Genomic DNA, 17,102 nt, shown 5'->3' with positions numbered 1-17,102 from the left:
CTTCATGTATTTTTTGTGCAATGTCTAATGCCTGTTTGCATTTAGATCATTGGACACGAAGTTTCCCAACATTAAAATGCCATTGATTGATGGTTATTGACAAGTTCATTCAAATGCGCATTTAATAACTTATTTACTATGCCATAAAATACGATTAAAGTAAAACAGATCGCCAAATTTTGCAGTTTTTGCCTGTCTGTAACACACTTGTGACGCTTGAGTCGGGCAAATATAGAAAAAAGTTGATTTAAATATTCTCAATCGTAAAATTTTAACACAAACATCGGGTGATTTACTCCCATAAGTTGCTTCTGGTATTTGTTATCAGTATTATTGACTTTATTCCCCTCGAAGTTTAAAGAGGCGTGTTTGCTTTCTTATTCCAGTTTAGTAATGGATTCAATCAGGCGTAAAATTGGTAAAAACTAGAGTCTGATGCAACAATTTTTCGCTTTAACCACCCACTTGATTGTTTAATCCTATCACGAAGTGACTTAATGTTTTTTGTATTAGTATAAATAAGATCGAGTTTAACGATTCGTCTGCAAAAGCGGACATAAAAGGGCGCCGAAAGAGCCTGATCCGCCCCTGCTCGAACTCTTTCTACTTATTAAGAAATAAGGACAATCGTAAGGCTATTTGGCTTACGACAACACCCGTCTCCAGTATAAATTCGTAATAAAGCAGGCGATTTGCATAAGTTGGCGTATTTTGCGGAGTGTTTTCATGAAACTTAAAACGATACAATATTACTTAAAGAAGTTTATTCAGCCAGAGCCAAGATCTCGCCCAAACAAATGTAATTATTAAATCGAAAAAAGGAAGACACATCCATCGGACAAATTATAAATTATGTAGCAACGTACCTTGCCCTGGTGGGAGTCTCTCAGGGCGACAGCGTCGCACTCAACATCTCAAAGACTCAGTTTACTCACAATCTGCAACTAAAGCGCAACTGGCCTAAGCGCAAAGACTCGAGCACGTGCTTTAGTCGCTCCTGAGCTTTCGCTGCTGTTGTGTTATCAGAAATGCGAGTGCTGTGAGTAGGTTTTCCATTTCCTGCGACCACCACACATCAAGGTAATGCATTTTTGGATTCAAATTTTTCACTCCATTGAACCGTTATTAAATTGCGATAAAGTATGCATAACGTAATTGTATAATTATGTAAATAGCGACAATTCAAGAGCAATTGTTGCAACAAATTGGCTGATTAAATAATGCATGCTACACAAAACAAACATCAATTCCGACATGACATCAACATCCTGGTCGGTGACGAGACGAATCGGGTCAGATTTTCTATAAGCCCACAAAAATTCAGACGCCCAAAACAAGATCGAGACAAGCAAAGGCGTTAAATCCCGCGAGGGTGTGATTTAATTAACTGGATTGCGTAAATTCAGAGCAACTGATTCAAAGGACGAAGGTCGACGCGGATTTCCAAAGTGGACAGTCAGACAACCATTTTTAAATATTTATAAACATTCAAGCCCAGGATTTTATTCATGCGATTCAAATACGAAAAAATAAATAAATAATAGACTCCTCCTACTATTTAAAAAATCAAATGTTAGTCTTTTAACTTTAAAATAAATGGAATTCTATTATGAAAATTAATTATATTATAATAATTTTGCCAAAAACCCTTTCTCTGTGGCACTGTTGTAAACAATTGGAGAGAAATTTCTCGAATCATTTGTTACAACTATTGTCCGGGTTTTCACAAATACCAGACAGTAATTAGCCACTTGGAGCTTTCTTCAAATTCTTAGATAATTTACAATTAGTTTTGCTAAAAATTCAGCATAATTTCTTTCCCAAAGATATGCGGAAACAACTTGTCTAGGAATGTGGATTATGACTATTATTAATTGGAAAAAACTGCTGGTGGGTAAAAATAGCTGGCATATCCTGCGAAAGGATTTCAGGTGCAAATGTCGAAGCTCCGACCTTTGGTGAAAACCCGAGCCCAGTCTTGATTATACATCAAATGACATTTCCTTTAGTAATTTCTGAGCAATTTGAATTTTTTCGAATTCTAGCACAAGAAAACAAATATAAATTACAATCAGTGAGTAATTTCCTTATTAAAATGCAAACGATCACAGGTGCAGGATATTTTATCCATTAATAATTAGGAGAGCAATTAGGCACCACCCACAATATTTTTCTTCATCGTGCACACGTTCGTTCTGATCAAGTCTTGCGGAATTTCGTAAACGTTTCAATTAGATTCGCGCCAAAGGCGTGATGGCAATTTAATCATCAGCCACAGGTGGTTGAAGTCCTTTGTTTCCACTATTAGATGACTTCATGTCATTTACGTAACGTATTTACATGTAATTAATTAGAATTACAAAACTGCAGCGAGATTTTCGCGTCCGACATACAAATCATGAATGGAGCGGAGCGGACCCGCCGCCACAAAGCGATCCCACGCCCAACACGCCTGGAAATGTCAACGAAATGGAATAACTTATGTAAGGACATTGGCGAAAAAATCAACAACACACTGTACATTTCAAGAGAGTGTTTACGAAGTGTGCCCGCTAATGATGCTCATAATTCTAATGGACGGGCTTTTTGATTTATTTACTGGCGTGGGATAACTAATTAGGGAAAACATCCAGCTTTTGTTCCAGTTTCGCATGGCACCGGTCACTTCCGGTGTGATTTATTGATTCCGGACGATTGCATCCCGACGAACAGGACCGGATTTGGACAAATTTTATATTATCATATTTCATTCAAGAAAATAGTTCCTTATTCATTGAATTCACTTCTGACTAAAAAATTTTGATTCTTCAGTGATTTCGGCTAGTCTTATCAGCAGGAACTTAACACCTCTTGAAATACGAAAGAAAAATATAAAATATACAGGATGTCCGTTTTTTGACCTCCACCATGGGAATCTCATTTAGTTTAAAACCTACGAAGGCGGTTAAATTAGGACAAAGTTGCGCATTTTTATGCTGAACCATTTATAGCAAACAGCAAATTAAAAGAGCTTTCTAATGATTCCAACTTAATAAAGTTACATTTTATAAATCCGGAGTTATTGGTAAAAAAATGTTTCGGGTAGCAAAAATCGAGGATATTTTCGGCAACAACTACAAGGTGTTTGTTTTACGAGCTTGACCATAGAGAGTTTACAATAAGAGATACGAGGTCGGTTTGTGCATTTTTATGCTGAACAATTATCTACAAGAAAATTTGATATGTCATCTTTGGTTTTTGAATAATTGTAAAAAAAACGGAAATTCAAGCGAAAACCAAACAAACTAGACGTTTTTAATCAAAACGTTCTTCAGGCAATTTTTTACAAGGAATCTAAATCTGTCATCGTATTTTCCAAGGCATTCTTGATGTCAGAGATAGAACTCTCTACTTTGGTTTTTCTCATGGACGGCATATTAGATTTTTGTATTTTTGAAAAGTGTTTTTATTTCTGATTAAAACGATGTATCACATGATATGATCGAATCTTAGATGCTGATCAAAATTTTAAAAAATAATTGGTGTGCTTTGGAAAAAACGCCAACAATTTAATTGAATTTGGATCTAGAAGGTTCATACTTCCGCCAAGCTTACTGATTTAAAAATTAATCGACATTATAAGCTAGAAGTTTATTTTTTGCAGAACAAAACAAGACAAAGTTATAAAAATTCTGCTCGCATATTTGATAGAACTGTTAAAAGTTAGTTTGCTAAATAAAATTTTTGGCGTTATTTTCCAAATTGTTTTTTTTTATTAGAGTTTAAGTTATACTTATTCTTTTCTCAAAATTTCGATAAATTATTCCAGGAAATATAATCGTCAAGTTTTTTGGGGCATTTTACATCTAACTGTTTACGAAGAGAAGTTTTGACAATCATTTTAAGACTTTTTTGGAAACTTTGCTAATGCAAGGTTAGAAATCATTAAATTAAAGTCGATAAAATTTAATGGGATTGATTATTTAGGCGTGTTAAAATATTATTATGGCGTTGTATTTGCATTTTTTAAATATCCAAGTACTCTTTTCAACCGATATTTTTTTTATTATTATTTTTGCAAGATATCGTCAAAAATTTCCCGAAAATTGTCTTTTTTTAAGCTCTAAACAAATAGGTTGTTCATCCAAAAGCGGAATGATTTCGGGAAAGTCTTACGAAATAAGCAGAATAATTCAGTAATTGTGTCAAAAATTAAATTATTTTTGCAATATGTTAGCATGTTTTTATCTGGAAACTACAACACTAAATAATGTGGAAAACTATATAATTTTTGCCTTTTTTTGTCAGTTTAAAATATACGTTACTAATCTAAAAACTCAGTTTTTTGCGAAATTTCATGTTTCGGAGCTTAATATACCTATAAACTTATGTCTTTTTAAATGGAATGGATACCTTTTATTTTGTTATATTTTTGAACGTACCTTTAATATTGATGAATGATGATTCTGACCTAAACTTTAAAAATCACAAGCACAGATAATAATATAAAGTATTTAATAGAAACTAAATTTTCTGCGACTAGTAGATAATTTTTGAGGTATAACAAATACACTAGTAGACTAGTTGGAATAAATTGCATTATTTTTATGAGGAACCTTTCGCTTATGTTGCCATTAACAAATTTTTTCTTACACTCAGTATAAAAAAACTAGGTTTTTTTATAATTCTAGATAAATTGGAAAGAGAATGACTCGAGTCTTATTGCGCTTAAATTCGATTGAGTCAGAAAATTGATTGCGTTCGAAAACAAAATTCTTGCAATTTCTTTTCCCGATGAATATTCTATGAGTGCGATTATTTATTTATTTTTTCGAGTTTTGTTGACGACTGAAGAATTATGATCTGGAAAAAGAATTGATAATACATTATCATAACAATTGCTATGGAATGTAGTAATTTTTCTTTACTGACAGCTATACTAGAGGTGTAGGTGTTTTTATTATCGCAAAAGAATGAGACTTTCTTTCATTGTTGTCGTAATAAGGTATAAACATTATAAATTTCTACTTGTTTTGATTTAATTATTGAAATATCAAGTTTGAGCAAAGATCGTGTCATGGGGATATTAAATTGTGTGGTATTCATTTTGCATTTCCATATTTAACTCCGGTTTTTTCCGGGTTTGCCAACACTTGTAATATCTATTTGCTTACTTAACTGTGGCCACAAGCTATTAAATCAGGATCAAGTTGCTTTTTTCTCAATTCCCAATAACCATAACGTCGGCTTTGCCCCATAAATAAATGGGATTACAAGTAGTTATCTATAACTTGGTGCTCCTTGCATCATATAAGTGCCGTTTAATAAACTCGTATTTATGTGAAGATTGATTTTTGCGTTGAATTTGGCCAAATTTGGTGTGGTCGCCCGGCGCGCATTCCTTCCATTCGGCGACGAAGGAGTGCGAATTAGCCCATAAATCCATGCATAATGACAAAGTAACACGATTGCATGCACATTCACCTCGTCCATGTAAAAGTCGTCGAATTTTTTCGATAGTTGAGCAAAGTACCAGAGATTGTATGTAAATGTTCATTGACGGAACGTCATGTCGTAAAGTGTCTCCAATTGAAATTGTGGCGGCCCACATAATATCGTTGGGAAAAGATGAAATGTGACAGTATTATTATGCATCGTGTCGATTAGCCCCCCTTGGGCACACCGCCATCCAATTATAAGCAGATAGTGCGTGTCTGCGGAGTATCCGGTGACCGGAGGAAATCTGGCGGGCCATCGCGTATGAATGGAGCGGCCCTGGATGTAGGCGAACACCTATAAGGCCGATGTGTGGGTGACGCGTAGGGTCCGATCTCTAGATGCACTAACCTGCTGTCGGCGGTGCCTCATTACACCCAGGGCCGGACCACGACTCATTTCTTATAAATCCATTCCTTCAAATTCTTCACAAACATGTATTACACTAAATCCAATTTCTACAAATTCTAGTATAAAATCGTTAATCGTTAAGTCAGTGTAACAAGAAAACATCATTCAGATTAGTTAATCGTATTTTTCATAAAGTATTCAAATTTTGGATTAATAAATTTTATTTAAAAAAACATTTTTTTATAACTCAGAAGACATAAAATGCATTTCAGAAGGAATAAATTATGATCCATATTTATAACTTTTTTCAACTGTATTCCAGATCAGCTTTGATTCCCCGAAACAAAAAATTAAGAAAACATAATTACATGTATACAAAATTTAATTTATTTTTCAATTTAATAAATAAATGTTAAATTGAAAAATATGTAAAATATTTTTCAAATTAAAAAATAAAGCGTAGTTAAGCTAAGAAAAGGAAAGTGATGATAATCTAGATCAAGAACGTAGCTTTTATTGTTTATGATATTTTGTAATATTAATTTAAGTTTTAAACCTAAAAGATATTAAAGTTTATGTTTGAATTATAAAATAACACAGCCTGGATTATAATTAACGCTTTCTCAAAATAATATATTACAATTGGAGGGTTCAGAAGTCAATCAGTATACGAGGGTGGATCAGGTAGTACCAAATTCAGCCTAATCCATTGAGTACTTTTTGTTGGCAGCCAATTGTGTCACACAGTGTTCGTGTTTTTCAAAAAATTGGTTAAAAACGCAAAATTGATCCATAACATAATATCTCACTGTTTTAACAGACGGTGAAGGATTTCCATCGTCTTTAGTTTTACGCATGTTTATCCACTTAATTAAAAATAAAAGTCGAATCGAATCAATGTTGTTTTTTTCATTTTTTTGAGAAACACAAACATAGTTTATTGGCAGCCAAATAAAAACTACTCAATGGATTAGGTTAAAATTTGGTACTGTGAACTTCAAAAGATGGCAGTATACAACGATAATGTCAACATCACCGCTTCTTTAGACAAACACGGGTTTTTATTGATCCACCCTTGTAATAAGTCAAATTAGAAAAGTTACATTAATATACCAAAACTTGCAAAGGAGAAAAACAAAATCGTATTAAAGAACTTATTAGACAGATTAGCTTCTAAAAAATTAACAATGTAGTAACTTCTGAACCACATAAAGTACGTGAAAAAGTACTGACACTGATTGATCTCTGAACTTTCCAATTAGGTATCATTTTCTGCAATATACTTTACTCTGAAATACAGTTGAAAAAGTTGTAGAAATAGTTTAAACAAAAAAACTATACTTTTCATGCCACTAACAGAAATGTGTATGAAAAAAGATATAGAGTGTGTACCTATTTTAGAATTTTATAAGAAGGGTAGGTACAGGTCTAAATGAAAGCAACTCTAAAAATAGCGTATACTAATCACTACTGCCTTCTTGTAGCAATTTTCATGTAAACTGTGCCAATACATTGATACACGTTCAAAACGCGACAAGCCCTTAGTAAATATAATAAGTTTTCGTTATTGTGTACAGCGATGTCAAGTTGAATTGGCGCACAAATCCTTTAGAAAACGAGTATGTTATGCCATTTTTTATACTTTGTACCCCTCCTTTTTCTTATTTTAATAAAAAAAAATTTTGGCGATACAGCTTTCAAATTTAAATTAATTCTTAAATAATTTGTGACAGAGCCCTTTATGTCTACTATCTTGTGTGTGAAGATGAGCTTTTTAATTTTGTTAAAATTTTGTTTTGTGATCTAGACCGTAGGTATATTTTATAATAATAGCAAGGTAGAAAACTTGTAGATAAGAACTAAGGTGAAACAATAATGTTCTACTTGACTAAAAGCAAACATTTTTAACTAATTCTGAAACAAACAAGAGACCTTATTGGCAATTTCTAGAGGTTTATAAAATGTTTAATAAGTAATATTCGCACTAAGGTGACTGATTGATTGATTCTTTATTGGTGCTTTAACGGGGTTACACGTTTGACACAAGTCACAGTAAATAGACAGTAAAGATGCAGTTTTGATTTAAAAATAATTTTACACCGAATTCCAATTTCAAGAAAATTAATTACAGGGAAATTCTAGTACTTATTTAAAAAAACAGTACCTAATTGTAATAATTCATATGAAAATTCTAAATTAATTTCAATTATTCCAAATTTATTCCGATAGCTCTAAACACGAAATTCAACATAATTCTGACAAGGTTTTATTAGTTTTTTAAATAATAAAATTTCGAACGGTAATATTTAATTAGAATATATTTTTCCCTCAGTTTGTAATAGTTTATCAATCACAAAGGAAAAACACCACCTGCTGTAATTATAAATTCAAATGACTACATGGTATTTCAATGATTCACAAATAATTCCACTTCCACCAAAATTCCAGTATTTCAAATTATTCAGAGTAATTAATAATAATTAATTAATAATAATTAACTTATAATTATTGGAATTAATCTATAATTCCAATAATTATAAGTTAATTCCCGAAGTTCCAACTTAATTAGCGTAATTTTAAAATAATTCCTGTAATTCTAAATTATGTCCGATAGTACAAAGAAAATCAACTTATAATTTCCATTCCAAGTAATTCGGTTAATTCCTAAAGGAATTCCAGTTATTTCAAAAAGAATTACAGTAACTGCAAAAAAAGTAGGTACAGTAATTTACAACATTCTAAGCAATTTCGGTTAAATTTGTGCAACTAATTACAGAATTAAATACCCTTCAGCTCTGTTTTTTGACTGCTTTATTTCACTATGAAATTGCACGACAAAACCATTTTTTTATTCTTACTTATAAATACTTTAGAACATTGTAGTTTACCCAGTAGTTAGTACACGATATAAAAATCTTTTTATTTTGTTGAATTAAGGTCAAAAATTGCAAACTGGGTTATTTTTTTACTCAAAACTCGCTAATTTTAGAAGTTTTTATTATATCGAGGCAAAACAACTCTATACAGTGGACTAATATACATTTGTCGCTTTGGTTTCTTCACTTTATTAGGTTACTTTCGATAAGAAACGCTATTATTTTATTTTTAAATAACTATTATTGTGGCTCCTTTTGTTCAATCTGGTTTTTTATTTCCATGTTTTGTTATACACTAAATTTGCCGAAAAATGTTTTAAATTTTATTTTTCAGCTTATTCTGTTCGCTAATAAATAGCACGATAATTTCAAAAATTAGGCTCCAAAAATTAGAAGGCGCAGTTCAATAAATCACGAAAAACGCCATCAAATTTGCAGTTACGCTTGCATAAATAAACCGAGTTTTCCTTCTACATTTGAGTATTTTCAATTTGCTTCGTAATAAACACGGCGCCAGCGCAGTATTTTATTTTCGTACCAAAGTATAAATTGCTTTCTTCAGAAAGGTGTAATTTTGCCACCTGTCAGTGGTCGAAGTACTGCGAATAACTCTTTAGAAACGGAACGTGATTTTGAAAAGGCGGCCTGATTACGGCCCTGTCCGTCTGAAGAGAAAGATGGTATTGTGAAAGGCAGGTGGTGGGCGCCAATGAATGGACATCGTATTTGCTACAAAAGGCGATGCGTGATTGTTGATCAGCCCTCCGGATTTTTCTATAATAACCACAGGACGAAATTCGAATTTCCGGTGGATTGTTCAATACCGCCCTAGAATTTGTTCGATTGTATGTACCTGGCTCGTCTGAAATATTGGCAAGCGTTCAAGCTGCCCTCGTTTACATAACGCCACAATAATTTCAAATAATGCTCGTAATTTTCCGAATCATAATATGCACTTACCTAAATAAAATTGATTCTCTTGTTGCGAATTTGCATGTCTGCGCTTTACGTCAAGCCGGCGAAAATAACAAACTGATTTTTTACGGCGGGCGCCACCAAGCTCTTAAAAAATAATCAGTTGGCTAAAAACAAGGAAGCTGGGGCTTCAATAAGACAAGATATTTCGAGAGCTTGCTCGGCGAAAACACGCCGTCAGCAATTACATACTGTTTCCATAATTTTGTTTGTTTTTCCAAAATAGCATCGCTAAGCGGTTTATAATTGTCCACTCTTTAACACCTTATTATCGCCGATACAGTTTCCATAATTTGGCTTTCTAAAATTCGTTCGCATAACAATACAAAGTGCGTTCGTTCAAAATTCATATCTTATTAATATCTTATGGCTTATTTTTCAAAAAAATCTTCGAAGAGGCAGATTTCATTTTTATAAATAGTACTACTCCTTGACATTTTAATTCAAAATTTAGGTTTACGGTTTTTGATAGTGCACTTCTTTATCTTTCTAGTAAGTATAAAAAAAATATTAAAAAAATAAAGCAAAAGAAATTGAAAAAAAAAAAATAAAAATAAAATAAAAATGTTGAAAAAGTTGTGGATAATTTTCCACAAGGTGCTTGATTTTTCTGTTCTGGCTTTATTTTATGACAAACAGTTTTTTTTTAATTTATTGTTTATTTATTTTATTTATTTTTGTGTGTTTAGGCTTTGCAATATGTTTCCACGCTAATTAACTAAAAAAATTTTATTTTATTTTTTATTATTAGAAAGATAAAGGAGTGTACCTACTGTTAAAAACAGCAAACACAATGTCAGCTGCCATTTAAAAAAATAAAAATCAAGTCATTACTCAATAACCAATGACGTTTTCGTTATCAAAATCGATATGTTTGAGATTTTTTTTTAATTTAAATGAGCCATAACAAAGTTGTGAATTTTATAAAGTCTTACTGTACAAGGTGGTGCTTTTTGGATGTTCGAATAGGCTCTCTCCGAATCTTCGAAACTGAGAGGTTTAAAGAAAAACAAGTGACACATTCTTGGTCCGTTTTTTAAGAAAATAATTTTGGTCAAAATCGCATCCCGCTATCGTCTTTTGTTTGTCGTCGAGTTATAAACAAAAGTTGACATTTCAGCGAAATTTAAAAAAATACATTGTTTTCTTATTATAAAAGACATACATCTGGAACAAAGACATTACTTTTTTACAGATAATTTAATAATGTTGCCAGCGATTTTTTTTAACCATTCGTTTAGCTGTGATAATATAAAGTTTTATTTTTTTCAATAGGAATCATAGGCGGCTGTGATATTTTTTAAAAGCTCATTTTTTTTTGATTTGATATGTCTATGTGTGTAATACATTATTTTTACATATTAAAAAAACAACATTTCGCTTTTTCTTTATAGTAGTCTATGGAAAATGTTGGATTTTCAATTAAATCTATGAAAAATATATTACATACCAAGTATTTATAGTTTAATGATTTTTTAAACACTAATTAATTCAAAAACAGCTTATTTTTAGATCAAATTTTTGCGATTAATAAAAATTATTTTTTTTTAGATTTAAAATGGCAAGTTTACAATGCCATTCTATTTTCTAATTAAATACAAAATGTCGAAAAAAGAAAATACTTATTAATAGTATGAATGTTTGTCAAAAAAAAATATTTTACAAAAAAATGACAATACAAACACCAAAATCAAATCTCATCTGCGGTAAAAAAAATCGCTGATAACATTATTATATTTTCTATAAAAAAGTGTCTGTATAATGTCTTTGCTTCAAATGTGTATCTCTTATAATAAGAAAGATTTAACTAAAATGTCAACTTTTGTTTATAAGTCGAAAACAAAAAACGATAGCAGAATGCGGTTTTGACCAAAATTATTTTCTTTAAAAACGGATTTGAATATATGTCGCTCGTTTTTCTCTAAACCTGTTAGTTTCGGAGATCCCCTATTCGGCCATCCAAAATGCAGCACCCTGTGCAAGTAAATAGAAGTACAAAATATGAATTCCATTTGGATTCTTATTAGATTTAACAGCGAACTTAACTGTATTGGTTTGATGATATAATAAATTTCAATTTAACATTTAGTATTATTGATTATTGCTTCTAATGAGTTTTAGATTTTATGATAAGTAGGTACGATTTCGATTTTTACGCTTCTTTGGTGTCAAATATAATTGATAGTTTTCTCACTTCGAAAGCTAATTCTTTAGCAATAAAAGGGGCAGTTACTCTATCTTTACAGCCTTTAAATAACTTCCTATTATGTATAAAATGTCAGACCTTTATTACCTTGGCAGCACATATACCTAACGCCGAAGGCAAAACCAAAGAAGTAGTGCAATTTAACGGATCATTTCACATCGGTTTCTATTGCAGTCAGTCATGATTCACAATTTTTACGCGCCATTCTGTTTATTTATTTAGCCAGCTTATGATCAGTGTAAAAAACTGCAATAAAATCCCAAACACTGGCACTGACATTGAGGAGCAATAAGTTAGTCAGGATTTTATTACATATCACCAATTAAAAAACCCGAAAACGTTGCAGCCAATTACGCCAACCCACCTATTAGCTTTTTGAGGAGATTGAGTACAAACTTGTCTGATTTTGTGTGGGCATATAGTAGCTTCACAGGTCAACTCAATTTTTATTTCCAGATGGTTTTCTCCGGCATCCCTTTCGCCCTTTGCGTCTTCTTCAGCCACCAAATCATCACTTGTATGTCTCGGAGTCCTTCCAGTGACTCGATCCTCGAAATCATCAACACCAAAGAAGTCGAGAGGCTTTTAGCTGAGAAAAAACGCAACATATCACGTGAGGAGCGACGTTATCTTTTGGAAAACGAGCTCGACGAGAACTTTATACCCCCAGACCAGGAGTTTGAAATCCAAAAATTGAAGTTACTGGACGAGGAGAGAGCACCTCGCACGGAGAACCCTCGAGTTGATCTTAACGCGTTTTTGCGCAGGAACAACCACTCGGAACCGTACCGTACCACTGAGCTTCTGCAAGATTTGAGAGGTTTTAACGGGCGCAAGTTGTTAAAATCGAGCAAAAATGCGTTGTTTGTTACGAAAAAAGAGTACTTGCAAAGGGATTGGTGTAAGACTGAACCACTGATTCAGAAGGTGAAGGAGGAGGGTTGTTTGACTCGTACTGTGATTAATCGGTTTTGTTACGGACAATGCAACTCGTTTTATATCCCGAAGAATCCGAAAAAGCGCCACAGGCATATTCCAGTGAGTGAGGAGACGGAGGACGAGGACCAGAACGGTCCAGCTTTCAAAGCTTGTGCTTTTTGTCGTCCGAGTAAGTTCACTTGGATCAGTGTTACTTTGAAATGCCCTTCGCTGATGCCACCGTTCCGGAAGAAGCGCATCCAAAGGATCAAACAATGCAAGTGTATTGCGGCAAATGTAAACTGAGCGATTAGTGAGGATTTATTAGCTGACGTAACGCTCTTGAACTTAAGGACAATTGTAAACTGCTTAAGATAGAGAGTAAAATTAAAAGTCGTAGCCTGGCATGGCTTAGGATTTTTAAAAGTGTTTTTGTACCGCGTTTTTGCCGGCTTAAGTGGCTAATCTTAGTTTAAAACGAGTCGTCGATATTGATCATAGAACCCGTTTAATTGATATTTTATTGCAATTAGTTGCGAGTTGGGCGTCTTCACATGGCGCGTCTGTGCGTAAGGTTTTTTGCCGCGGACGAGGAAACGTCTGCGAGATTTAATGTCGGATAATTGTGATAAAATCTGCGTAAGGATGAGAGTGATATTGCGCGAAGCTAGACGATGGTAGGCGACAAGTGCTAATAAACGTTCCCAACAACATTAATAAGTGTACAAACATTAAACGGCGCCACAAACCTACATGCTGAGTGGGTACCGATCATTAAAGTTATGTTGATTTCTATTTATACTTTTATTATTAAACGGCCTACATGGACCCGAAATCGGGAGATTTTTTCAATGAGGGCCGGTTTCAGACGTGTGGGCTTTGCTTTCAGGAAGGTCGAAGTTTGCTGATGCGGGTGAGGATGCAGTGGCGGACAACAATCCACTTTTAAAAACTATCGCAGTTTTGTTTTATTTTTCACAAACGTGAAACTTGTCAACCAACTTCATTAAACTTTAATTAATTAAATGTCCATTTACAGTTTTTGCAGCCGGGATTTATATCCTAGTAAACACATAAGTTGTATTCAACAATTTTTTGCTGTAACTGAATCGAACTAATTAAAAAACTTTTGCATTACATAAAATACGTAACATATGGAACGAATTTTTTTTTATTTTCTATGCCGTGAACAATTGAAAATAACTGTTTGTGCAATAAAATAGAAAATTTTGTTTTCATTCTTGACGAAGAATTATTTTTTTTTTGTAAATTTAAACGAAGTAGGAACTCTTGATTTTTTATTTCTGGGAAAAATGAATTTTGTCAACTCAAATGAGAACGGAAAAGTTAAAAAAAAATACCGAAGTTTGAAGACGCACCTTGCAAAGCAAAATTATGTCAAATGTCTAACTGTACAGTTAAAAGACTCTTACTATAACTTAAAAACTAATATAATAATAATCGCACAGAGTTCAACGTTTGCTGTTAAATACTTTGTATTTTTCTTCAAGTCTGTGAAGTTTTTAGAATTTGTCTGTAATTCCTTATAATTACAATGAATTAATTATTGAATTGATTAATTGCTTTGTTTTTGAATAATGCTACAAATCATACAATTTTGATTAATTAATATTTTTGTATTTTTAATTTTATTGATATTAATTAATAGACTTAGAGCCTGCTTAGAGAATGCTCAATGAAAGGTAATTGCGCTGTTAAAAGTTAATAACGCGAAAAGACCAATCAAAGTCGTTCAATTTGGTCATGTGATTACTTAATTACGCATTTAATTGCGAATTAAATTAAAGACGCTTCTCTAAACCGAACCTTAGGGCCGGTTTATAGAAAGTTTCATTAAATTTTAATTCGTTGTTAAAAGTTATTCACGCGAATGGACTAACCAATTTATTTGAATTTGGTCGCGTGATCAGTTAATCACATATTTAAATGCAGATTAAATTAATGAAACTTTTTATAAACCGGTCCTGTATTAATTACTTTTAGGACCGGTTTATAGAAAGCTTTGTTAAAATTTAATTCGTTGTTAAAAGTTAACAGCGCGAATGGACCAATCACATTTGTTCAGTTTGGTCACGTGATCAGTTAATCACTCATTTAGTTGTGAATTAAATTAACGACGCTTCGATAAATCGGTTCTTAATTATATAAAGAAGGGTAGAAACATTTTGAAAAAATTTACATACTCGTACATAGCAAAAAAAACCAAATATATTTAGCAACAAATGCTACTATTAGTTCATGGTTTATGAGATAAAGGGCCGGTTTTTAGAACGTTTTAATCACAATAAATTAAATTTTAATTCGCGATTAACTTTATGTTTGTCAGTGTGAAAATGTAAAATAAATAGCAACTTAATTTGAATAAAATAATTTTAGAAAATAATAATCTAAAACAATTTCTTGAAATATTAGCTTTATTTTGGAGTAAAATAAATAAATATTTGTAATTTTTCTTAAAAATTAAACGACAATTTTTAATTTCGAAGAATTCTGTGCTGCTTTTTAGTAATAAAACTTCTGTTAGCCATGCTAGCACAAGTTACAACATACATTATAGATTTTAAAAACTTATTATTCAAAATTTGGAAAATGAACTGAATTAGAGTAGGCCGTGTTTGCGGAATTTTAGCCACATGACAAACATATAGACATATCAGGAATTTTCAAAGACTGATTCCTTGCATAATATAAATTATTCCGAAATGGTGTTTACCACCCTACAAAAGTGGAAAGAAATGGAAGGTGGATGGACATATTCAATTGGTCAATGATGCCTAGCAGAATTTCGGGAGAAATTTCTCTGAGAATTTTTTAAACTGTTATTTTTTAATATAAAAACAGTATTACTGGATTCTCTCTGGATTACCGTATTCTCCTCTACTGTCTTTTGAGACACTATATTTTGATAAGAAATGTGGCTAAAGTTACACAGGTTATACTATCTTTTCAAGGCTTGCTTTAATTCATTTCATTTTCGATCTCATGGTATAATTAATGTAAATGTGCTTCTAGGATAACAATGTTATGTGAATCACCCTGTCCTTTTTATTGTATTATTGAATCATTAAAGATGAGAAATATTAAAACAAATTTATTAATTCAATCAATCAATGACAACTAATATTTGCAACAAATATTGTATTAAGCATTCATGCATGCCTTTGTTTGTTAATTGTTTTTTTAATTATTGATTGTCGTCATATTTTTACTACAAAAATAAAAGGTTTCTGAAGATTAAAATCGTGTTCTCGTTGACAAGGTAAGCTACGTAAAACTTTCTAATTTTGTGGCCTAAAAATAAACCAAAGTAAGTATAAAATTTTATTGACAACAGGGTTATTTTCGTCGTCAGAATTATCGGTGGTTAAATTGGTTTCAGTAAATTTGCCAATTTTACAAAATAAAACAAAGTTTGGTTACACCTAATATTACCTCTTATTATTCCTAATTTATTGATCAGAATTAGCGTGTTAATTAATTAATTAATTAGCTACTTTAGGTAGTTGTACGCCACTGTATTCACATACCTCAGTTTCAGCACGTGAGCAATAATAATGGTTTTTAGGCATTTAATAAACTAACTTCATCTGTTCAAGTTCCTACTATTTTTAGTTAATGGTTAAGTGATTAGTCGTAATTTTGTAATTTATTATTTATTATTTATAATTAACATATTGTATGCGGACGTGAGTTCGGCTTAATTTATTTATCCTGGGATAATTATACGAAATCCCCTTGTAATTGCTTTAATGGCTATGAAATTTTGTAAGTCTGAATGTTAGTATTAACATTTAACAGTGTTATTTTATTGTTACACGTAGTTTCTTTCTATATCGCATTGAATAAAAATAAACATCGAGTACAGTGTTTTATTTGCGGCGCCAAATTGGTTACAGCGACGTTTCCCACCGCCAATCAAATGTTTATTTAGACTGGTGCTACAAGTCTGGATTAGTCGCTTTTTTCCCTTGTGGAAGTGTAGGGAATATCCGTTCGGTGTCGCAGGAACTCGCCATACATCATAAACAAGTAGAGCATTTAAAGGAGTTGCTTTTTAGTCTCGACAAGTCGAAAAGTTTTGCTTCTGGGACAACTACAAGTTTCTGTCTGTCGACGAACATATCAGACCTGGAGCCAGACCGACTGGCCGAGAGAACTTGAATTATCTTTGGTGTGCCAAACAACCAACCTGCCGATAATATGGCAAACTTCCATGGAATAATATTCACCTCGGACGTATAAATCCAGCGGCGATTAGACAAGCGTTAAGTGTTTCCGGA

At 32.4% G+C, this 17,102-nt stretch overlaps 1 protein-coding gene across 1 annotated transcript; it reads left to right on the top strand.

The window, feature by feature from the left end:
* The first annotated feature begins 913 nt into the window (after positions 1 to 913).
* LOC662541 (gremlin 1) lies at positions 914 to 16,681 on the top strand. Its single transcript, XM_968631.4, has 2 exons — positions 914 to 1,080; positions 12,340 to 16,681. Exon 2 carries the CDS (start codon positions 12,340 to 12,342, stop codon positions 13,105 to 13,107), a length of 768 nt encoding a protein of 255 aa, XP_973724.2. The 5' UTR covers positions 914 to 1,080; the 3' UTR covers positions 13,108 to 16,681.
* The last annotated feature ends 421 nt before the right edge of the window (positions 16,682 to 17,102 follow it).

The sequence above is a fragment of the Tribolium castaneum genome, chromosome 9, assembly GCF_031307605.1.
Source record: "Tribolium castaneum strain GA2 chromosome 9, icTriCast1.1, whole genome shotgun sequence".
In the NCBI taxonomy this organism is placed as follows: Eukaryota; Metazoa; Arthropoda; class Insecta; order Coleoptera; family Tenebrionidae; genus Tribolium; species Tribolium castaneum.
This window is presented reverse-complemented; position numbering and strand designations above follow the sequence as displayed.